The sequence below is a fragment of the Pantherophis guttatus genome, chromosome 7 (genome assembly GCF_059756535.1).
Source record: "Pantherophis guttatus breed Tessera chromosome 7, ASM5975653v1, whole genome shotgun sequence".
In the NCBI taxonomy this organism is placed as follows: Eukaryota; Metazoa; Chordata; class Lepidosauria; order Squamata; family Colubridae; genus Pantherophis; species Pantherophis guttatus.
In genome coordinates this window covers 91,864,986-91,888,139 of record NC_142069.1, presented here as the reverse complement: position 1 = coordinate 91,888,139, position 23,154 = coordinate 91,864,986, and the positions used below count along the sequence as shown (strand labels likewise).

Below are 23,154 nucleotides of genomic sequence, written 5' to 3'. Positions count from 1 at the left end.
CCTATAAATAGGGAGGCCAAAGGCCAGATTTGGCTCTTACTATACTGCAGGCCTGGATTTAATTGAAATGGATCCAGTTTTATTAGCTGGCTGCAGATGAGTGTGAACATTTGTTTATTTATCTGGTTTATACCCCACTTTTCTCCTTAAGGGACCGACAGGTGAGCAAATGCTCGAGTTAAAACAGAAAGGAAAACTGGTTGGACCGACGACGCATGGAAAAACAGTTAGATGATCCTTAATTAAATCTGCATTTCACTAAGTTGCAGTCATTAAATTTCATTACGCTTGCAGGCCAACGTAATTAAAAAGGTTGTTTATATATTTATTTTAAAGGATCGTCCGGACCATTTAAATTTTGCTTTTAGTATGAAACTCAGCAAGTTGTCTACGTTATGAACACGAAATCTATTTGTCTCATCTTGCATAATTTTTCTCTTTAAATAATTGATCTCAGCAAAGATCAGCCAGCTCACGATTCCTGAAAATCTTGTTCGGTTTCTGTTCCTTCTGAGATTTCCACGGATAGAGAAGCATATATTTTCCATGAGTGATTATACACGTAGTCCTCGATTTACGACCACAATTTGAGCCCAAAAATTCTGTTGCTAAGCCAGACGGTTATTAAGTGAGTTTGGCCCCGTTTTACGACCTTTCTTGCTGCCGTTGTTAAGCAAATCGCCATTCATTAAGTTAATAACCTGGTTGTTAAGTGAATCGGAAGTGTCAGAAGGTCGCAAAAAGGGGATTGCGTGACTCCCGGGGCACTGCAACTGTCAAAAGTCCATGCCAGTTGAATTTTTGATCGTGTGACTCCGGGGGATGCTGCAAAGGTTGTAAGTGTGAAAAACGGTCGTAAGTCGCTTTTTTTCAGTGCCGTTGTAACTTCAGACAGTCACTATTATAATGAACTATTATAAGTCAAGAACTAGCTGCATTTATTTATTTATTTATTGGTTCGATTTATATGCCGCCCTTCTCCGGAGACTCAGGGCGGCTTACGATGCATTAAGCAATAGCCTTCATCCTTTTGTTTATATTTTATACAAAGCCAGTTTATTGCCCCCACAATCTGGGTCCTCAATTTACCTACCTTAGAAAGGATGGAAGGCTGAGTCAACCTTGAGCCTGGGGAGATTCGAACTTACAGTAATTGCAGACAGCTGGTGTTACTTAACAGCACTTTAGTCTGCTGCGCCACCAAGGCATTCTCTCTTTCAAAGAAGCTTGGACATTTCTCAGAGGCTGAAGTTCTATACCTGGAGCAGTGCAGTGTGACGTTCGTTGCACCTTTAAACACAACACTATCCAAAAACAGGATCTTTCCATTGTTTTTTTTTTTTTCCTAAATCCTTTCTAACCCTAAGCAAAAGAACAGATGGAAATAAAAACAAAAACAAAAACGAGGAAGTCAGCAGAAATGCTTCACCGGTTCAACCTCACAGGGCCCTTTCTTTCTTTCTTTTTCTTTCTTTCCCTTTCTTTCTTTCTTTTCTTTTTTCTTTCTTTTTTCTCCCTCCCTCCCCCCCTCTGTCTCCCCCCCTCCCTCCCTCCCTCTTTCTTTCTCTTTCTTTCTCTCTCTTTCTTTCCCCCTCCCTCTCTCTCTCCCCCTCCCTCTTTCTTTTTCTTTCTTTCTTTTTTCTCCCTCCCTCCCTTTCTCTCTCCCCCTCCCTTTTTCCCTTTCTCTCTCCCCCTCCCTTTCTTTTTCTCTTTCTTTCTTTCTTTTTCTTTCTTCTCCCTCCCTCCCTCTTTCTCTCTCTCCCCCTCCCTCCCTTTCTTTCTTTCTCTCTTTCTTTCTCCCTTTCTTTCTTTCTTTTCTTAAATCCTCCTTGAGTTGGAGAGTGTGACAGTGTGAGGGGGGAGGGGGGAAAGGTCAGCAGAGGTCACCCGAAGGGGATGCCTTAACATTTTTGTTTAAAACAACCCTCCTCTCACGTAACTATGTTAATCGTCCACTCTCAACTTCTCTTGTTACTTGGCCATCCATCACTCCGAAGACGTCGATTTTCCTGTGGGAATCGCTGGCTCAGGAGGGGGCAATTAAGTCTGGACCCCCGACTATTTGCAACAGCCAAGCATCGGGTTTCTGCAGGCTTCGGTTCTTTAGCGGCTCTGCTTAAATTACAGGAGCCCGGATGCTAACAAGCCATTCATTGTTTCGCTCCTCTCTGGATCTTTTTTAAAAGACGGAGCCTGTCGCAGAGTCCTTGCAAACACACAAGGCCAAGTTCAAGATGAATTAATTTACTCGCAGCCAATAATCTCGGATGCATCTTTCTGAAATCGGAACGTGAAAAGAGCTTGTGAATTTTAAGACCTCGAAGGAAGGTTTTCTTTCAACTTCAACGATCGTCGCGTAGAAAAAAGTGTAAATATAGACCCACAATGGGGGGGAAAATGGATTTGGTTTTGAGGGCGATGTCAACTGTTTTAAACTGGCAGATTAACGGAGAGAAGGATTGGGGGGGAGGGGACATATGACAGCAGTGTTCCGGTATTTGAGGGGCTGCCACAAAGAAGAGGGGGTCCACTTATTTTCCAAAGCACCAGAAGTCAAGATAAGAAACAACGGATGGAAACTAACCAAGGAGAGAAGCAACCTGGAATTAAGGAGAAACTTCCTAACAGTGAGGACAATTAACCAGTGGAACAGCTTGCCACCAGAAGTTGTGTTTGCTCCAACACTGGAGGTTTTTAAGAAGAGACTGGGCAGCCACCTGTCTGAAATGATATAAGGTCTTGTGCTTGACGTGCAGGTTGGACTAGAGAACCCCTAAGGCCCCTTCCAGCTCTATTCTGATTGATTTTATTTGGTCCTCTTTCTATTCCCCAGCTTGGCACTCTACTAAATGATTCATTTCTGGTTGGCACCTCTGTATTGTTCTCCTAACACGTCAGCCTGGTCTTCGGCCCTTTGCTTCTGATCCTGCCCAACCTCACTCTGTGCCAACATAATTTGGAATTTAGCACTTGATCAAATCAGACCTAAAGCCAATTATTTTACACTGAATGAAAGAGCACGTGGCAGGCAAATTGATGAAGCGATTGTTTTACTTATCACAAAAACGCTCAAGAGGATATAAATTATTTTTAAAGTATAAAGCAAACTTATAGAGGTATATACATATCAACCATCACTTCTGGGGCTGCAAACAATTGATTTAGACCAAGAGTGAGTCAAGAGTGGGAGAGCTAGAGTTAAATGAAACCATATAAATTTGATAGACAGACAAACAGGTGGGTAGATAGATATGAGAGAGAAAGAGAGAGACCTGGGCTTAGAAGAACTTAGAATAACTTTATTGTCACTTTAAATGTACACTATAATTGGCACACATTAAAATGAAATTTCGTTGCATACAGCTCTCAAAGGGTCACCACCTCGAGATGGGGAAGGAAGGAAGGAAGGAAGGAGAGAGAGAGAGAGAAAGAAAGAAAGAAAGAAGAGAGAGAAGGAAGGAAGGAAGGAGAGAGAAAGAAAGGAGAGAAAGAAAGAAAGAGAAAAAGAAGGAAGGAAGGAGAGAGAAAAAGAAGGAAAGAAAAAGAAGGAAAGAAGGAAGGAGAGAGAAAGAAAGGAGAGAGAGAAAGAAAAAGAAAGAGAGAGAAAGAAGGAAGGAGAGAAAAAGAAAGGAGAGAGAGTGAGAAAGAAAGAAAGCGAAAAAGAAGGAAGGAAGAAGAAAGAAAGGAGAGAGAGAGAAAGAAGAAAGAAAAAGAAGGAAGGAAGGAGAGAGAGAAAGAAAGAGAAAAAGAAAGAAGGAAGGAAGGAGAGAAAGAAAGAAAGAGAAAAAGAAAGATGCACAATTAGAGTTTATTTCAGTTGGGCCTTTAAATTGGGAGTTTGAGTCAAGCACAAGGGGGTAGGTCTTTGATCATTCAGTTATTCCCTCTATCCTGGCCCCCCAGCCCACCCCAGGAATGACTGCAGTACCTTGGATTTGGGGGGGAAGGTTACCACCATATTCTTCTCCCTCGTTCACAGATACATCGGTGGATTCCTGAAGGGTCCTGGGCCCGGCATGGATTGAACGTTGTTGAGCTTGTTAATGTCCATTTGAGGCAGGATCCCCAAAGATCCCTGCTAATTAACTCCTGGCTTTGCTGTGTGATTTCAGGAACTTACTGGAAAATTGCCGAGGGAGTATCCCCTCAACCCGGGGGAGGAGCCCCCAATTGTGAGAAGAAGAATTGGTACTTCTTTTAAACTGGATGAACAGAAAATGCTACCCAAGGGAGAGGTAAATGACCCACTCTGCGTTACGAATGTCCAAATATTTGGTTACTACCAGGCTCTGGAAAAATCCAGTCATCCTCTCATCTGTCTTTTTCTGTCCTTCTTTCGTCTCTCTATTTATTGACACTAAGAGTCCATATCGGATGGATGGATGGATAGATAGATAGATAGATAGATAGATAGATAGATAGATATGGATGGATGGATGGATGGATGGATGGATGGATGGATGGATGGATAAATAAATCGCATAAGGCTGATGATTTTGTTTTTTAACCTTTTCTTTGCTTGGAACGTGCAGAGGTTGTAAAGCTTTTTAAAGCCCCTTTAGAGGCTTCAGACTCTTAGAACTGGGGTGGGAACTTCATCTACAGTTCAAAGATCAAATGCACTTTTTTAAAAAAATAAAGCTTGAGCGGTGCTTTTCATCCTTCGATGCTTTTCGCCCTTTGCTTTCTGTGGACGTGGGAGATTTTTTTTGGGAAGAGGGAGGGAGAGCAGAAGTGTGGGAGTGGATGGGAAGGAGAAAAACAGGGCTGTAGCATTTATGTATTGTGGGAAATGCACATTTAATCAACTCGCTGTTGACAGAGATGATCAAATCTTCAAAGCGAAACTTTTAAGCGCCCACAAAGAATAGCCTTTTGGCCAATCGCAACAAGGGAAGAGCTGTAGTTACGGACTTAAAATAGTGCTGAGTCGTCCTAAACATCAAAAGAGCTTTTTTGAGATGAGCCAAGGACGGCCCTATTACCCTGATGAAGGATGAAGTCAAACCAGGTCCACCTGCACGTGTATAAACTGATGTGCCAAAGACACATCAAAGCTTCTAAGCTTCCAAAACCCACACTGTGATTGGGAATGAGGGAATCGTTCCCAATCAAGGGGAGAAGCACTAATCACTCATCTCTAATCAACGAGAGAAGCAACCTTAGAACTAAGGAGAAATTTCCTAACAGCGAGAACAGTCAACCTGTGGAAGCTGTGTTGCTCCATCACTAGAGGCGTCTAAGTCTGGAATGGTGTAGGGCAGTGATGGCTAACCTTTCCAGTGGAGCCAGAAGGTCCATTTTTTGCTTCTTCCAGAGCCTTTCTAGGAGCCTGGGGAGGGCAAAAAAAAACAGGCCTTCTGGTCCCACTGGAAGTTGGGAAACATTCCATTTCCGGCCTCTGGAGGGCCTCCAAGGGGGTGGAGAAGACCCAAAAATCAGCTGGCTGGCATGCTGGAGCTGAGCTAGGGCAACGCTCACGTGCCCACAGATATGGCTGTTGTTGCCACTTGTGGCACGCGTGCCATAGGTTCGCCATCACGGGTGTAGGTTCTCCTGTTTGAGCAGAAGTTGGACTAGAAGACCTCCAAGGTCCCTTCCAACTCTGTTATTCTGGATAGAAGCAGACTTGGCTTTTAGTAGCTGTCAGTTTCTTGGTGGTTTCACATATTTTTCGTTGGTCCAGTATAATTTCAAGATGGCGTGGGAGGACATCTGGAACTACCATTGTAAGAGTGGTCAACCCCTAACAGGTAGTCCTCTTTGACCAGGATTTTACCAAACACAGAAAGATGCCTTTCGCATAAGTAGCTTCCCAACTTTTTACTGAGGTTGGTGATGTAGATAAGACCTCCTTCCACCAACCAGTTGTGATTATTGTCAACTCTGACATCATTGGAAAGTTCAACTTCGCTATATATCTGTTTTTTTATTTGGATATAACTTCCGGGTTTTGTGCTTGTGATGAAAAAAGAAATGAAATCTTGACTTTGAATTTGCTGTTTAGATAGATTTGTTGTGATAGAAATATCTAGTTATATACTCATGGGTAAAAGTTAAAAAAAATGAAGATGTAATGTTATCTTGTACCGTGCTAAAAAGAGTCAGAAGTCAACGCCTTTTTCTTTCTTCCCCTGTACCTCATATTATCTTTCCCCTTTTCTTTTTTCTTCCCTTCATTTCCTATTTTTATTTTTATTTTATCCAAGGAGAGTAGAGTAGAGTAGAGTAGAGTAGAGTAGAGTAGAGTAGAGTAGAGTAGAGTAGAGTAGAGTATAGGCAATACAGTACAGTACAGTACAGTACAGTACAGTACAATACAATACAATACAATACAATACAATAGTTGGAAGGGACCTTGGAGGTCTTCTAGTCCAACCCCCTGCTTAGGCAGGAAACCCTTTACCATTTCAGACAAATGCTTATCCAATATCTTCAAAACTTCCAGTGTTGGAGCATTCACAACTTCTGGAGGCAAGTGGTTCCACTGATGAATTGTTCTAAGTGTCAGGAAATTTCTCCTTAGTTCTAGGTTGCTTCTCTCCTTGTTGAGTTTCCACCCATTGTCCTGCCTTCAGGTGCTTTGGAGAATAGCTTGACTCCCTCTTCTTTGGGGCAGCCCCTCAAATACTGGAAGACTGCTATCATGTCTCCTCTAGTCCTTCTTTCCATTAAACTAGACATAGTTTATATGATACATGATAGAAGTTCAACTTCTCTGATAGAGGACAGTCCTGTTTCTTCTGTTGATCCAAAGTCAATCCTGTGAAATTAGCCCAATGGAAGACCTTGAGACCCATTGACCATCGAAACTTCTTTCCTCTTGGACAGGAAGCTGAGCTGGAACGCTTGGAAAGAGAATTTGCCATCCAGTCCCAGATCACGGAAGCTGCTCGACGCCTGGCCAGCGAGCCCAACGTCAGCAAGAAGCTGAAGAAGCAGAGGAAGACCTCCTACCTGAATGCGCTGAAGAAGCTTCAGGAGATTGAAAACTCCATCAATGAGTACCGCATCAGATCTGGGAAGAAGCCAACCCAAAGAGCTTCGCTGATCATAGATGGTAAAGACAGTTGACCTTCTGTGTCATCCTGAGACTTCCTTTAGATGGGATGGGGGGTTTAAGAGGTTGGTAGATTCCATGGGTCTTGTAGGCCCCTTGAAGAAATAATGGAGAACCGCCTATCTGGAGATTCTCAAAAGTAGGAGTTATGGAAGTCCACCAGGTGACTATCTCATATTCATGGCCCAGCACCTCTTCAACCCCTCTGCAACTAGCCACTTCAGTATTAAATTCAGGAAACTGACAATAGGAAACAGGGCTCGGGTGCAATTACGGATTGCAAGTCTGCAAGGGTGAAATGCTCCCGGTTCGGACCGGATCGGGCGATCTGGTAGCGATTGTGGCATGTGGTTCGGAGAACCGGTAGCGATGGCGGTGCAAGGCTCCGCCCACCTGCTTGGGTGTTGTTACTTCCTGGTTTTAACCAGGAAGTAATGTGTTCTTTACCCTCTGTGTATGCGCAGGTTTTGCGCGTGCACGGAGGGTCTGCACTCGCGGGCACTCCCAAACTGGTAAAGAAGGTAAGTAGATTTTACCCCTGCAAGTCTGCATTTTTTGTGGATGTGCAATCTTACAAAAGCAGCCCCAAAGAAAAAATGGGACTAGGAAAAAACAAGGCCATGAACGGGATTTCACTGAGCTTAAACATCCCTCGGTACGAAAGTTTTCTGTGGAAGAACATTTTCAACCAGATTTGCACCAAGAATTGTTGTAATTATGACATGGGCTAAGAGGAGTTGGCATTACAAGGCACACACAAAATGCCTGTGATTAAAATATTCTTCATTTTGGACTGTTCAAAATTTTGTTTTTAAGATCCTCAGTTAAAAGGGCCACTGATTTACAAACCTGTTAAAAATTCACTGAGTCCTTGACTTATGACCACAATTGGGATGCTAAGCGATGTGGTCATTAAATGATTTCTAAAACTCCTTTTGCCAGGGTCTTTTAAGCGAACCACATGGTTATTAAACAAATAGGGGTTCTTCCATGGACTTTCCTCCTCACAGGGTCCCTTGGAAAGGTTGTAAATAATGTCCCCATAACTCTTGTCATGTTGTAACCATCATCAATCCATGCTGGTCGCTAAGCATGCAAATTCTGATTATCTGACGGCAGCATCCCCTGCAGTGATCATAAGAGCAAGAACTGGTCGTACGGAAGGCTTTTTCAGTGCCTCGTAAGTTCGAACTGTCGCTAAACGAATGGACCTAAGTCAGTGGTTACTGGTGGTCAAATGAATGATAAATAGGCCCCTCAGTGGCTATTTATCGTCAGTGAATTTCATTGTTTAGGGGCAGTAGCCAAATTATTGTCTGCATTTCCTGGAAACATTTGCTGATGAGAAATAGGACGCTGGAGAAACCGTGGAGAAATAGCTGGCCTTCCATCTTTGCTGTCCTACAACCGCTAGAGTCCCTGGGCGCCGGCAAGACTTGCTAGGGCAGTTGGGAGTTATAGTACAGCAACATCCAGAGGTTACCCAACAGGGGTGGGTTTCAAAAATTTTAGCAACCGGTTCTCTGCCCTGTTACTGGGTGGGTGTGGCCTACTCGGCCTCCTGCACCAGGGCGGGGGGGGGCGGGGTTTCACCCTCCCCAGGCTCCAGAGGCTTTCCTTGAGCCTCCAGGAGGGCGAAAACAGCTTCCCCCGGCCTCCGACTTCTGGAACTTCCAAGAGGCCCGTTTTTTACCCTCCCAGAGCCTCTGCGCAGGCCCTGCTCTTACCTGGCATCCAAAATGGGCCGCGTGGAGACTCAGGGGCGGGGCAGGGTGGGTGGGAGGGTGCAGCCAGTCCTTGCAACTACCAGTTCAGCGAACCAGATGTAAAATTAGTATCCGGTTCGCCAAAAATGGTCAAAACCGGCTGAATCCCACCCGTTACCCATCCTTCAGCTAATGGGATGGGTCTGAAGAAAGATAGCACATCTTTTATTATCTGACTTTTGGGGTATGAATGCCGATTCCACTTCCTTGTTGACGGGTTCTTCTCTTGGCTTCCTAGATGGAAACATTGCCAGCGAAGATAGCTCCCTCTCGGATGCTCTTGTTCTGGAAGACGGTACGTAAAGAAAATGTCGGAGTCTTATCATCTTTTGCGTTTGATAAGAATGCTGTCGTTGCAAAAAAAAAATTAATTAAAGCAGCGATACGTCAAAAGAATAAAAGAGGGAATCTTTATTTCCAACCACTATACTAAATGATTAGTGCAGGGCTAAATGATTTTGGTCCAATGATCTAATTGTCTCACCCATTTTGGCATGATCTGTATCTTGAGTTGGGTTATAGGAAGTGAGGCAGGGGCTTTTCTGCAGATCTCCTATCTGGGGGGCACTTTGTCTCGGGGGGGGAAATTAGTAAGGAGTTTTAGTTTAGTTTTAGTTTACTTTATTGTCATTGCACCTCGTACAACGAAATTAGTATTATGATTGGGCTTTGTCTTCCTTAGTTTTAGGGATGGCGTGAAAATATTTGGAAGGGGGCTACTTGGAGCTGGATTCGTTTTAAATATACTCCAGCTCTCTGTGTTTCAAGTAATTTTTCGATCTACTTTAATTGGCTGATCGTCATGCTCGCAATATCATTTTTCAAAAAGATTTTAGCTTTTAATTTGGGTGTCACTGGGGTGGGACCAGGGGTGAAATGCTCCCGGATCGGAACGGACCGCCCGATCCGGTAGCGATTTTTCCCTGTGGTTCAGTGATCCGGTAGCGATCGCTGCCCGGGTGTCATTACTTCCTGGTTTTAACCAAGAAGTAATGCTTTTTTACCTTCTGCACATGCGCAGAAGGTTTTGCGCATGAGAAGGTGTGCGTGCACACATGACGGCGTGTGAGCTTCTGAACCGGTAAGGAAGATAAGTAGATTTCACCCCTGGGTGGGAGTCTCCTTTTTTTTATCCAAAATGACGTCTTCCGTATTTTAGTTCATCCAGAAGGTGGTACGTGACGTCCGTATTTTTATTTATGTGCAGGGTGTCTGTTTCCTCGAGCATCAAGATCCTTTGACACTGTTAAATATATCTTTGTTGACGTTCGATAAGCAAAAGAGGTGCCTTGATGGCAGTCAAGTCATTAAACGAAAGAGTTGGGATGAACGTCAGATGGGCTTAAAATGTTCTCTTCTTGTCGGAGAAGAGGTGGTAGAACTAGGGGGGGTGGAGTCAAGAGAGGCATCAGCCTAAAATCCTTACGTAGCCACAAACAAAGTAAACCCAATTCTCTTTGAGTGCTGTAGGCTGTTGTCTAACTCTGACTAGGTGCTGACTGTTAGTGGAGAAGATTATTCTGTGTAGACTTTTAGGAGTAAAATCAGTTTGATTGATCTTTCATGGGTGGACCTGGTCCTTCATGCCTGACCCTTCTTCTTCTCCTCCTTCCATTCCAGAAGACTGCCCGGTTACCAGCACAATATCCCCTTTACAGTCACCCCACAAAGGGCTCCCTCCTCGGCCGCCCTTGCACAACAGGCCTCCCCCTCCACAGTCTCTGGAGGGTCTCCGGCAAATGCACTATCACAGGAATGACTACGACAAGTCCCCCATTAAGCCCAAGATGTGGAGCGAGTCTTCCTTGGATGAACCCTACGAGAAGGTGAAGAAGCGTTCTTCTCACAGCCACTCCAGGTGAGTCCAGAGCAGGAGAGGAGGGCCTTCCATCCATCATTGGAGGACTTTACAGTGCCCTTTTGTAGAAATAAAACAAAGGTTTGACGGCACATTCCAGGGTGGTGCATAAAATTATATATTAATGTGCTGACAGACATTCTGTAAAGCTTCTGCATACATTTCTCAGAATATCAGAGTTCCAAGGGACCTTGGAGGTCTTCTAGTCCAACCCCCTGCTCAAGCAGGAGATCCTATGCTATTTCAGACAAATGGTTATCTAATCTCTTCTTAAAAACTTTCAGTGTTGGAGCATTTACAACTTCTGGAGGCAAGATGTTCCACTGATTAATTGTTCTAAGTGTCAGGAAATTTCTCCTTAATTCTAGGTTGCTTCTCTCCCTGATGAGTTTCCACCCATTGCTTCTTCTCCTACCCTCAGGTGCTTTGGAGAATAGCTTGACTCCCTCTTCTTTGTGGCAGCCCCTCAAATACTGGAAGACTGCTATCATATCTCCCCTAGTCCTTCTTTTCATTAAACTAGACAAAAAAATATTAATAAGCAAGGACATGTAGCATTCAGCAGCTAATACACCCAGATGTGTCCCTGTGTATACGTGCCTGCAAATATGTATATGTGTGTGGGTTTGCACATGCGTCCATGGGTGCGCATGTATGACAATCGGTTGGAAGGGAGAAGAAACGAGAGATGTACACAGACCAATTATTTCTTTCACTACCTGTTTTTAAATTACAGAATCCGTATTTTCTGTATCACTAGAAAGAGTGTAGAAAAAGCAACTAAGATGATAAGAGATATGGAGGCTAAACAAGAGGGGAGGGGAGGGGAGGGGAGAGGAGAGGAGAGGAGAGGAGAGGAGAGGAGAGGAGAGGAGAGGAGAGGAGAGGAGAGGAGAGGAGAGGAGAGAAGAGTTGGAAGGGATCTTGGAGGTCTTCTAGTCCAACCCCCTGCTTAGGCAGGAAACCCTACACCAGAGATTGGTTGTCCAATCTCTTTGTAAAAACTTCCAGTGTTGGAGCATCCACAACTTCTGGTGGCAAGTTATTCTAAGGCACCAATCTGCTCTACGTGATGATGTTCCCTTTCTCCATCCAACTACTTAGCTGGCCATATTCCTTTCATTTGACTATCCCAGCCTAGTAACCCTTGCATGATTGAGAATTTCTCATCACAAGACATTTGGAGGGAGTTATATGGCAGAAAACTCTTGTAACAGCTGTTGGGATGATACCTGGAAAATCCAAATTTTGCTACTATCTACCTGAGGGTCGCGGTGGCTCAGTGGCTAAGACGCTGAGCTTGTCGATCGAAAGTTCGGCAGTTCAGTGGTTCGAATCCCTAGTGCCGCGTAACGGGGTGAGCTCCCGTGACTTGTCCCAGCTTCTGCCAACCTAGCAGTTCGAAAGCACGTAAAAAATGCCAGTAGAAAAATAGGGACCACCTTTGGTGGGAAGGGAACAGCGTTCCGTGCGCCTTTGGCGTTGAGTCATGCCGGCCACATGACCACGGAGACATCTTCGGACAGCGCCAGCTCTTCGGCTTTGAAATGGAGATGAGCATCGCCCCCCCTAGAGTCAGGAATGACTAGCACATATGTGTGAGGGGAACCTTTACCTTTACCTGAAGGTTGTTCCGTGTGCATAGGTAGCGACATGTGTAAAATAAAGAGCATGTTTTGAATTCTTCGTTGTCTTTTGTCTGTATTAGTCACAAGCGGTTTCCCAGCACCGGAAGTTGTGTGGAAGGCGGAGGAAGCAACTCTCTTCAGAACAGCCCAGTGAGGAATCTTCCCCATTGGAACACCCAATCCAGCATGCCATCGACACCGGATCTACGTGTACGCAGTCCCCATTATGTCCATTCCACCAGGTGAGTCCTTTTCCTCTTTCTTCTGCTGGTCTCCCGGCATAAAATCTTTTAATCCAGGTTCATAGAAACGGGGAAGAGAAGTCGTACTTGAAATGTTTTGAGATCAGCGTGGGCTGCTTCCATCCAGAGCCGTGGTGGCGCAGTGGTTAGAATGCAGCATTGCAGACTAATTCTGCCCATTGCCGGCAGTTCGATCCTGACCGGCTCAAGGTTGACTCAGCCTTCCATCCTTCCAAGGTCCATAAAATGAGGATTGTTGGGGGCAATAGGCTGACACTAAACCGGTTAGAGAGGGCTGTAAAGCACCATGAAATGGTATATAAGCGCTAGTCCGTCCTTCCTTCCTTCCTTCCTTCCTTCCTTCCTTCCTTCCTTTTTTCCTTCCTTCCTTCCTCTTATTCCCTTTCTCAATCTCCTTCTTGGTGGTGCAGTGGTTAGAATCCAGTATTGCAAGATAACTCTGCCCACCACTAGGAGTTCGATCCTGATGGGCTCAAGGTTGACTCAGCCTTCCATCCTTCCAAGGTCCATAAAATGAGGATTATTGAGGGCAATAGGCTGACTCTAAACCGCTTAGAGAAGGCTGTAAAGCACCATGAAACGGTATATAAGTGCTATTCCTTCCTTCCTTCCTTCCTTCCTTCCTTCCTTCCTTCCTTCCTTCCTTCCTTCCTTCCTTCCTTCCTCTTATTCCCTTTCTCAATCTCCTTCTTGGTGGCGCAGTGGTTAGAATGCAGCATTGCAAGGTAACTCTGCCCACTGCTAGGAGTTCGATCCTGAGAGGCTCAAGGTTGACTCAGCCTTCCATCCTTCCAAGGTCCATAAAATGAAGATTGCTGGCAGCAATTATGCTGAATCTGTAAACTTCTTAGAGAGGGCTGTGAAGTGGTATATAAGTGCTATTGCTTTCCAGCAAGAGATTTCTCTCTGTAGTGATGTTTAAAGTCTTAATTCATTTTCCTTCTTTCTATTTCTCTGGCCTTTACAGATCGGTGGACATCAGCCCTACCAGACTGCATTGTTTAGTCCAGCACTTTAGACATCGGAGTTCTAGTTTAGAGTCACAAGGAAAGCTTCTCGGCTCGGAAAACGAGACGGGGAGCCCTGACTTCTACACCCCAAGGACTCGTAGCAGTAATGGGTCAGACCCCATGGACGACTGCTCCTCCTGTACGAGCCACTCCAGCTCCGAGCATTACTACCCAGCTCAGATGAATGCGAATTACTCCACCCTGGCGGAGGACTCGCCTTCCAAAGCTCGCGAGCGCCAGAGACAGCGGCACAAGTCAGCCGGAAACCTCGTCTGCTCCAATTCGGGAAGCATGCCCAACCTGGCTGCCGGGAACGGGAACAGCCATCATGGTGTCTACCTGCACAGCCAAAGCCAGCCTTCCTCCCAGTACAGGATCAAAGAGTACCCGCTGTACATCGAAGGGAGCTCGACGCCAGTGGTGGTGCGCAGCCTCGAAAACGACCAGGAGGGACACTACAGCGTGAAAGCACAGTTTAAAACGTCCAATTCGTACACAGCGGGGGGCATGTTTAAGGAAAACTGGCACGGAGATGAAGTGGACTCCATCCGGTTGACTCCTTCCCGGTCTCAGATCATAAGGACTCCTTCATTGGGGAGAGACGGCCACGAAAAGGGATCGGGGAGGGCTGGGGTCTCGGATGAACTCAGACTATGGTACCAGCGGTCCACGGCCACCCACAAAGACCACAGCCGGTTGTCGCACACAAGCTCCACTTCATCGGATAGCAGCTCCCAGTACAGTAGCTCCTCTCAAAGCACCTTCGTGGCGCACAGTAAGGTAACCAGGATGCCTCCCATGTGCAAAGCAACGTCAGGTAAGCGGGAGAAATTCTGGGCCCTGGTGGCATTTAAACCAGGATGAATGAATAAATCCCGGGTCTCTCTGACATGGGGCAGGGAGATATAATGTCAGGGAATTGCGCAGCAGGTGTCCAAATGGAGTCAGAGACGCTGACACGAACTTGTAATTATACAGATAAATATATTTAACATTCATATTAACAGCAGACAAGAGACTCAGTCACATCACTCCGTCATGAGGTAAATTGTGAGGTAAATCACAGAACAACCTACAGGGCACACAGAAGAAAACAGGCAGGGAAAAAGGGAAACTCTCCCTTTTTTCCCGCCTTTTTTCTTACGTGTGCTCTGTAGGCTGTTCTGTGATTTACCTCACAATTTACCTCATGACGGAGTGATGTGCCTCCCTGCAACCAATCATAACATAGATTGCCTCAGGAAGGAGCCTGCACTCTCCAACCAATCAATTGCGATAGTGTGTTTTGGCCCATTGTACCCTTTATTGTTCCAGCTATTAAATATCTTAACACATGAGTTTCTCATGCTAATAGGATGATGATGATGATGATGATGATTTTTAAACTGGTTCACCACCCAAACTCTCAATGACTCTGGGCATCTCGCAGTTTCAGTAAAATCAATATGTCAGCCACAGGGAACCAGAACAACTCAGTGAATAGGCCAAAATAATTTCTTTATTGTCGATCACTTCTTTTACAAGAATCTCACCATTCTCTACGTTCTCTTGGGAACAGGCAGATAAGGGCTTCCCTGGTCTGCCTTATGCCATTCCTCTCACAGAGCGACTCCATTTTGGCACATCTCTTTGCTCCCTTCTCTCCTTTAGCCAGCGATTCCGCCACACAATATAACATAAAAAGTAAAGTCTGTGGAGATTCCCGATCAACCAAATTGTGGTTGTCCCAAAGGTGCTTTTCTAAAAGGCAACTGGAATTTCTTGGGGGGGGGGGTTTCTTTGAAAACGTATCACTTCTCATCCAAGAAGCTTCTTCAGTTCTGACTGAATGGTAGAGAACGGAGGGATGTAGTATATTCCTCGCAATCCTCTGGTCCACTGAGTGCTAATGACCAGATGAGTGCAAGGAATATACTAAACCCTTCTGTTCTCCACCATTCGGTCAGAAACCAAAGAAGCTCCTTGGATGAGAAGCGAAACGTCTTTAAGCAAAAACCAAGAAAGTCCAGTTGCCTCTTGAAAAAAGCACCTTTGGGGCAGGCATGGCATTGTTTAATCCAAGGAACTTGTAGGGCTAACTCTGCGGGATTAAATCAGATGTTATGGGGGCAGGCAGTCCCTCAATAAGCAGGCCTCTGCCATGTAAGGCTTTATAGGTGACAACCAACACCTTAAATCGCACGTAGAAACGAAGCAATGAACAGGACAACGATCTTACGGAGGCTTATTGAGGCATGCCTATCGTTGCTTGTGCCATTGTATGCTGGATTAGTTGAAGCTTCTGGGTGGTCTTTCAAGGGCCCCTCCGTTGATAACGATGGGTTATCTGTCTGACTTTGGTATAAAACAGAATGTGTCGGCGTAAAGCAAGCAGCGAGTCCCTACAAAGAGGTTACTTCCTTGGATCAAACGTCGGGGTTGCAGAGGCCAGGCGGCTTCGAATTCTGATTTTAATTCTGATCTCAAATAAACTATTCTGTCTCAGCCTCGGCTCCTACACAAAACATCGTATATCACGTAGATGATATACCCCACTCTTTAGATAAGAAACTAAGTGCTCAGAGCGGTGATTTAAAGCTAGAAGTAGATTAAAGATTGGTGCCACCGCTGTAATTAGAGTTTCTCAAATGTGTAAGAACTTGAAGCTGTTTGAAAATCACCCACCAAGAGTAATCTCCAAACATAAACAGCATCTTAGCTAATAATTACCGTTCGGTTAATACTTATATATATCCAATCTTTTATTTTTATACAACCAATCTTTTATTTTTATAACAACCAATTAGGGACTGAGCACCCCAGCTGGGGCGGAAGGAATGAGGAGGGAATAATAATAATAATAATAATAATAATAATAATAATAATAATAATAATAATAATAATAATAATAATAATAATATGCCCACATTAAACGTGGGAATTAGTCCACAAGCATGTAGTATGTCTGGAGTTCCAGGCTGCGTTAACGGACGGATAGGATCAAGATCACGCGAAGTGTTAGTACCACTTTGCAAAGCTTTAGTAAGACCACACTTGGAGTACAGGTAGTCCTCGACCTATGACTGAGTCCAAAATTTCTGCTGCTAAATGAGACAGCGGTTAAGTGAACTTTTCCCCATATTATATGACCTTTCTGGCCACAGCTCTTAAGTAAACCGCTGCAGTAGTAACCCGGTTGTTAAGCGAATCTGGCTTCCCCCATTGATTTTGCTCATCCGAAGGTCGCAAAAGGGGATCATGTGAGCCCTGGGACTGCAACCGTCATAAATACATGCCAGTGGCCAAGCCTCCAGATTTTGATCAAGTGACCTGGGGGTGGGGGTGGGGGTGCCGTAAAAGTCGTAAGTGTGAAAAACGATCATAAGTCACTTTTTCAGTGTCGTAATTTCGAACGGTTGCTAAATGAACTGTTGTAACTCGAGGACTACCTGTATTGCATCCAGTTTTGGTCGCCGCGATGTAAAAAAGATGTTGAGACTCTAGAAAAAGTGCAGAGAAGAACAACAAAGATGATTAGGGGACTGGAGGCTAAAACATATGAAGAACGGTTGCTGGAATTGGGTATGTCTAGTTCGATGAAAAGAACTACCAGAGGTAACATGATAGCAGAGTTGCAATATTTGAGGGGCTGCCACAAAGAAGAGGGGGGGGGTCCACCTATTTTCCAAAGCACAAAGCCCCTGTGTTAAACCCCCTCTGATGGGATCTTCCTTTTCTCTATTTGGTGCACACAAAGCGTCTAAACCCACAACTACAATTGCGCATCCATCAGCCTCAATTTCACACATACTAGCCTTTCCTTAACTGAATTTTGGCTTGCATGAACTACGACCCAGTATCTATTTAACATCATCATCTTCATTTGACGACCCCATAATCCCTTGTGGGGTGGAGTCTGGGCAAGTGAATGGAGCTAGGAGAAGGTTTTAATGGCCGGATGCCTTTCCTGTCACCAGTGCGGAGTTTTGTTCAGCAGATGTATTCTCATTGTGCCCAGAGAGAGAAATATCTGCCTCAACCTAGGATCGAACTCACAGCCTCCTGATCGTGAGGTGACAGCTCCCCCTGTAGGGCACCACTCGGTATCGATTTAACAATTCGCACAAATTCAAATATTGCATGAATGGAACACCCGCTCGGGGCTACCCACCTGCGCTCAAACGTGTAGGATTAGGAAGTGCGACACCTTAAAATTTGAAGCTCTGGATCACTGAAGGACTTGCAGAAATCAAATATGAACTTTTTGCGACTTTTATTTAGCTCTAGAGACCTACAACCAAATTGGTGCGATCGATCGATCCAGGAGAAACTCTAGATCGGAGATCTTCAAACTTGGCAGCTTTAAGACTTGTGGACTTCAACTCCCAGAATTCTCCAGCTGGCTGGAGAATTCTGGGAGTTGAAGTCCACAAGTCTTAAAGCTGCCAAGTTTGAAGACCTCTGTTCTAGGAGTTTTACATCAAGAGTTTAATGTTTTGTTTGCCCAGAAGGCAAAGAAGCTTTATTGCTTGTCCAAAGCCTCTAAAAATCCATTTCTTTGCTGATCAGATTATGCTCTAATAATTCCAGAATGCAAGGCATTCATTAAACCTTTAGTTATGCCCGTCGTAAACCCATGGGATTCCAACAGCAGGCCGCGTGTCCCTGCTGAAGAGTTTTAATATTGTCTCAGCTGCCTGAAGTTAGGAACATGGGAGATGCGGCTTCTGCTAAAAATAAGCCACTTCGGCGAGACATTTGGGGCTTTTATTAAAATTGAGCAGGTGCAGAGAGAGACCCAGAAATCACATAATCAAAGCCTTTTACAAGGCAGGGGGGCTTTGAAGATAGTCACAGCTGCCATCTTGACTTTTTTGACCTTCCCTGAGTGCATGGAATCTTCTGTTCTCCACCCATCCATCATTGATGCTTTTATTATCGCTGTGTTCCTTTGTCATTGTGAACTTTATTGTCCTATTATTTTACTTCCGTTTACCCAATAATTTTTATTGTTGTTAAACCCCTAGCCGCTTATCTCCATGGGGAGATAAGCGGCGAACAAATTTAACAAATAAATACACACAGGTAGTCCTTGACTTACGACCACGTTTGAACCCCAAATTTCTGTTGCTAAGTGAGACCGTTAAGTGAGAGTTTGACCTCGTTTTATGACCTTTGTTGCTACAGTTGTTAAGTGAATCCATGCGGTTGTTAAATTAGTCACGCGGTTGTTAAGTGAATCTGGCTTCCCCCCCTTGACTTTGCTGCTCAGAAGGTCACAAAAGGGGATCGTGGGACACTGCGAACCGTCATAAATATGAGTCAGTTGCCAATCACGTGACCATGGGGACGCTGCAACGGTCGTTAAGGGTGAAAAAATGGTCACCTTTTTTCAGTGCAGTTGTAACTTCAAACGGTCACTAAATGAACTGGTGTAAGTAGAGGACTATCTGTAAATAAAGGAGAGAGGTTGGAACTGCACCGGCTGTTATTTAGTTGAAAGAAAGAAGGAGGGAGAGAGAGGGAAAGAAAGAAAGAAAAGAGAGATGAAAGAAAAGGAAGGAAGGAAAGAAGGAAGAAAAAGAAAGAGAGGGAGAGAAAGAAAAAGGAAGGAAGGAAGGAAAGGAAGGGAGGGAGGGAGGAAGGAAGAAAGGGAGAAAGAAAGAAAGAAAGAAAGAAAGAAAGAAAGAAAGAAAGAAAGAAAGAAAGAAAGAAAGAAAGAAAGAAAGAAAGAAACGAAACTTGCCATGAGTCACTTCATATTTGGAACCCAGCTCAACAGATCCTTCGTTCATGGACAGGAGAACCTCAACTTGATGTCTCCATTATTTTTCCAGCTGCCTTACCTCACCATCCGAGGACTTCAACCACCACACCGAGTGATTGTGGGTCGTTGACCCCCAGCTGTCCACACCACATCTTAGCTTGGCAAACTGGGTGAGTTTTGGGTCCCTTGGGAGGGGGGCAAGGAAGAGAGGGCAAGGGCTGGGCAGGGATTCCCCTTGTGAGCCCACCTGTTGGCCATCCTGTCTGGGCCAGTGGATCCTGTCTCAACCTTTTCTTCACCACGGTCCCCCTGTAAATACCTTTAGTGGTATTTTAGTGGGGGGCTATGGACCCCCAAGGCTTAAGCCTTTGCAGACCCCCTGTGACAAAATTGCACCCCCTCCCAGCGGTCCACGGACCACAGGTTGAGAAAGTCCAGTGTAGGCTACTCAGACCCTTACAATATTTTTTTTTATATTTACACCATGCACTCTCTGAATTAACAGCTAGCGTCTCCGTAGACTTGTAAAGAGGAAAGGGGAGGTGGAAAAAGAAAGAAACCCACCAAAATAATGTTTCAATTCGCATTTTTGTGAGCTTCACTGATTTCCACAATTGTCGCCCTGCGAAGAGCCGCAGCGTGGTGGCATCAGGCACGGATTTAGATCCACGGTGACGTTTTGAAGCAAATGGGAATATTTTGCACGCAGTACAGATGCTACTTGGGCCATAAATCTCACGTGTCTCAGAAGGAGGGCCTTCTCCTGAGTTTTTAATCGGCTATATACCATTTTGCTGGAGTTTTCCAAAGAGTGATCCAGTTCTCTGAATACTGTGATCCAGCCCATGCGCAAAGTTTCAGGAGACGGGATCTGCGTGTGAACTTTTCCAACAGTTGATCTGGGTTATATGTACAGCTGATTGCTTAAAAAAAATATAATCAAATAATAATACATGATTTTGCACTCTTGGGGAGGAAAAAAACAACACCCCAGGAATATCTGACCTCTTAAAGAGGAGAGCTTTCATTGTTAAGATTGGGGCAGTATTTTTCAACTTTAAGAAGCGCGAACTTCAACTTTAAGAACTTGTTAAGAAGCGTGGACTTCAACTCCCAGAATTCCCCAGCTGGGGAATTCTGGGAGTTGAAGTCCACGCTTCTTAAAGTGACTCATGCCCTAGGAACGGCGTTGTCTCGTCTGCCAATAAAAATAATGTCCTTTTTTTCGCTTCTTACACCCTTCCCCAATTCTTCCCGTGCAACTCCCAGCGTCCCAAACTGTCTTTGGCAAATTTTCCTCCGTCACTAACTCCCTTTTGTCTTTCTGAAATGACTCCCCAACTCATTTCCCGACGGGTGTGAATAAGCTCTTTGCGAAGTTGTGTGTCCCTGCTTTTCTTTTTTAACATGGCTGATCTGCTCTTTCTTCTCTCTTTCCTTCCTTTCTCTCTCTCTCTCTCTTTCTTTCTCTCTCTCTCTCTCTGCTTTGGTTCCGCTTTGCTCAGAGATGCCAGAGGCAGCTCACCCACTATGGATGAGTCTCAATCTCCAACTCAGCCGAGTACTGATGATGATTAGAGGTATAGTGAGGGGTTTGGGTTTTTTTTTTCCTGCTGTAAACCCAGATTTCATCTCTGCTGTGTCGTTCTTGTCCCTTGTTCTTTGTGTCTTGGGCTTTGCACCATTTCTCTCTGGTGGGAGAGGACCTCAAAATAACTTAGGGAATTGGAGCAGAGCAGAGTTTCTTAACTTTGGCCAGTTGAAGATGGGTGGACTTCAAGTCCCAGAATTCATGGGAGGTTGGGGAATTCTGGGAAGCAAAGTTCATCCATGATGGCTGGAGAATTATGGGAGTTGAAGTCCCCCAATGCTGGCTAGAGAATTATGAAATGCGCTCAAGCTGGCTGGAGAATTATGGGAATTGAAGTCCACCCATGCTGGCTGGAGAATTTTGGGAGATGAAATTCACCCATCATGCTGGCTGGAGAAATATGGGAATTGAAGTCCATGCCTCTTCAAATATCCAAGATTGAGAAAGACTGGATTAAGAGATTGCAGCGCAAAAAAGCAGAAGCTCAAAGAAATGAACAGAGGTTTGGTCAGCTATATAGTCCAGAATGTTGAGCTGCACTAAGTAAGAGCGCAACAATTGAGTAAATCTTGGCTCCTGTATAGAGAAATCACAAGTTCCTTCTCTTACCCTGAGTAAACAGAATGAAGTATGCGGGATTGGGGTCCCACTGGTGCCACAGCCAAGGTCACCTAAGATTGGCGGAAAAAACCGTAGCGGGAGAAATGTCATGTGTAGCACAGGAGCAAAAGAAGTGAAAAAGGAGTCCTCCAGATTTGCTCTAACACAATGCCACAAGCGAGCCGATAGTGACACTGTTGGTGGAAGTGAACCAAACCAACTGTGAAACAGCGCTCATATATGCATGTTTCATCCTTGACGTGCATGAATTTCTCCTTGCATGCCTCTCTCCGTCCTTGCTTTCCTTTCCTTGGCGTGTCCTTCAGCTCTTACCATCTCTGGTGCTTCTCCAAGCTTGGCGGTTTTCTTGCAAGAAGTTTCATTTCCAAGCTAGGTAACGTCATTCATGTTAGCACCGATGATGTTCCCTAGTTGGGTCACGAAACGTCTGCAAAGAAGACTGCCACGCTTGTACAGCATCGAGGACCCCACCAGTCCAACCCTGAGCTACAAATATTTTTTACAACCATCTCTCCCAAAGGCTGGATTATGGAGCGTTCCATATATACCCCGTCTTGGCTTTTTCCCGCGTCTCTTTCTTATCTTGTTTTTAAGACTGTAATTGAAAACATAAACCCTTCTAACCATGTTGGAAGTCAACTTGCTACAGGGCAAAATAGTCTGTAGAGCTTCTCCGTCATCCAGGTAACGTTTGTCCCAAAGGTGCTTATTTTTCAGGAGGCAACTGGACTTCCTCGCTTTTTCTTTTGAAGACATTTCGCTTCTCATCCAAGAAGCTTCTTCAGCTCTGACCGGATGGTTGGTGAATGGAAGGATTTATATGTAATCATATACCAGCTTTGTCTGCAAGGAGTATAAATCCTTCCATTCCCCGCCATCCAGTCTGAGCTTAAGAAGATGTTTAGATGAGAAGCGAAACGTCTTCAAAAGAAAAAGCAAGGAAGTCCAGTTGCCTCCTGAAAAAAGCACCTTTTTGAGACAGGGCGAAATCTTGATATCTGAAAATAGCTCTATTTTCAGATGCATTTCTTAGGTAGTATTTTTTTTTTTAATGACAGTCTGGAGCTTTGCTTGGAAATGTCCACAATTTAGCGCGATCTAAGGAACATGGTCCATCCTGAGCAAGTAAATCTTCCAGGGTGATCGTAGCTACTCTTTGATAATGGGCAATGTATAATAGGAATTATTGGTGGATAGATAGTTTGAAGCAGGGGTGGGGAACTACTATGGCCCTTTGAGGACCTGTGGACTTCAACTCCCAGCATGCCTGGCTTAGGAATTCTGGGAGTTGAAGTCCACAAAGTCATCAAGGGGCCATAGTCCACCCCCCACTTCTGCTCTACACAGGGCCCAAAATGAGTGGCCACAAGTTTAGGATAGATATTTATAACAAGCGGAGAGGACGCATGGCTTAACACCTTGACGGCCTGAGCATTACAGTCATAAGTCGTGACAGGTCATCGTCCTATGACCGACTCAATTTTGCAACTTTGGGGGAGGGGGCTGTTTTAAAGCAGGCGCTAGCTCCCATTGTCCGCCATAATGTTTGCTCAAAACTGGACAGCAACGCTGGTTTCCAGCGAAAACGTCATCAGTTGTATAGTCAGGACA

The 23,154-nt window shown here is 44.8% G+C and overlaps 1 protein-coding gene across 16 annotated transcripts in view; it reads left to right on the top strand.

The window, feature by feature from the left end:
• Positions 1-23,154, top strand: part of FRMD4A (FERM domain containing 4A) — a 363,743-nt gene that overhangs the window by 338,187 nt on the left and 2,402 nt on the right. For 8 of the 16 annotated variants that reach the window (XM_060694938.2, XM_060694939.2, XM_060694937.2 and 5 more), the window contains exons 16-22: positions 4,113-4,235; positions 6,832-7,060; positions 9,065-9,121; positions 10,447-10,684; positions 12,393-12,554; positions 13,543-14,402; positions 19,402-19,501. In XM_060694938.2, coding sequence (XP_060550921.1) covers positions 4,113-4,235; positions 6,832-7,060; positions 9,065-9,121; positions 10,447-10,684; positions 12,393-12,554; positions 13,543-14,402; positions 19,402-19,501 — 1,769 coding nt within the window. Of the gene's footprint in view, positions 1-4,112; positions 4,236-6,831; positions 7,061-9,064; positions 9,122-10,446; positions 10,685-12,392; positions 12,555-13,542; positions 14,403-19,401; positions 19,502-20,836; positions 20,912-23,154 lie in introns of all 16 variants that reach the window. The other 8 variants (XM_087874356.1, XM_087874355.1, XM_060694933.2 and 5 more) reach the window with 2 other exon arrangements.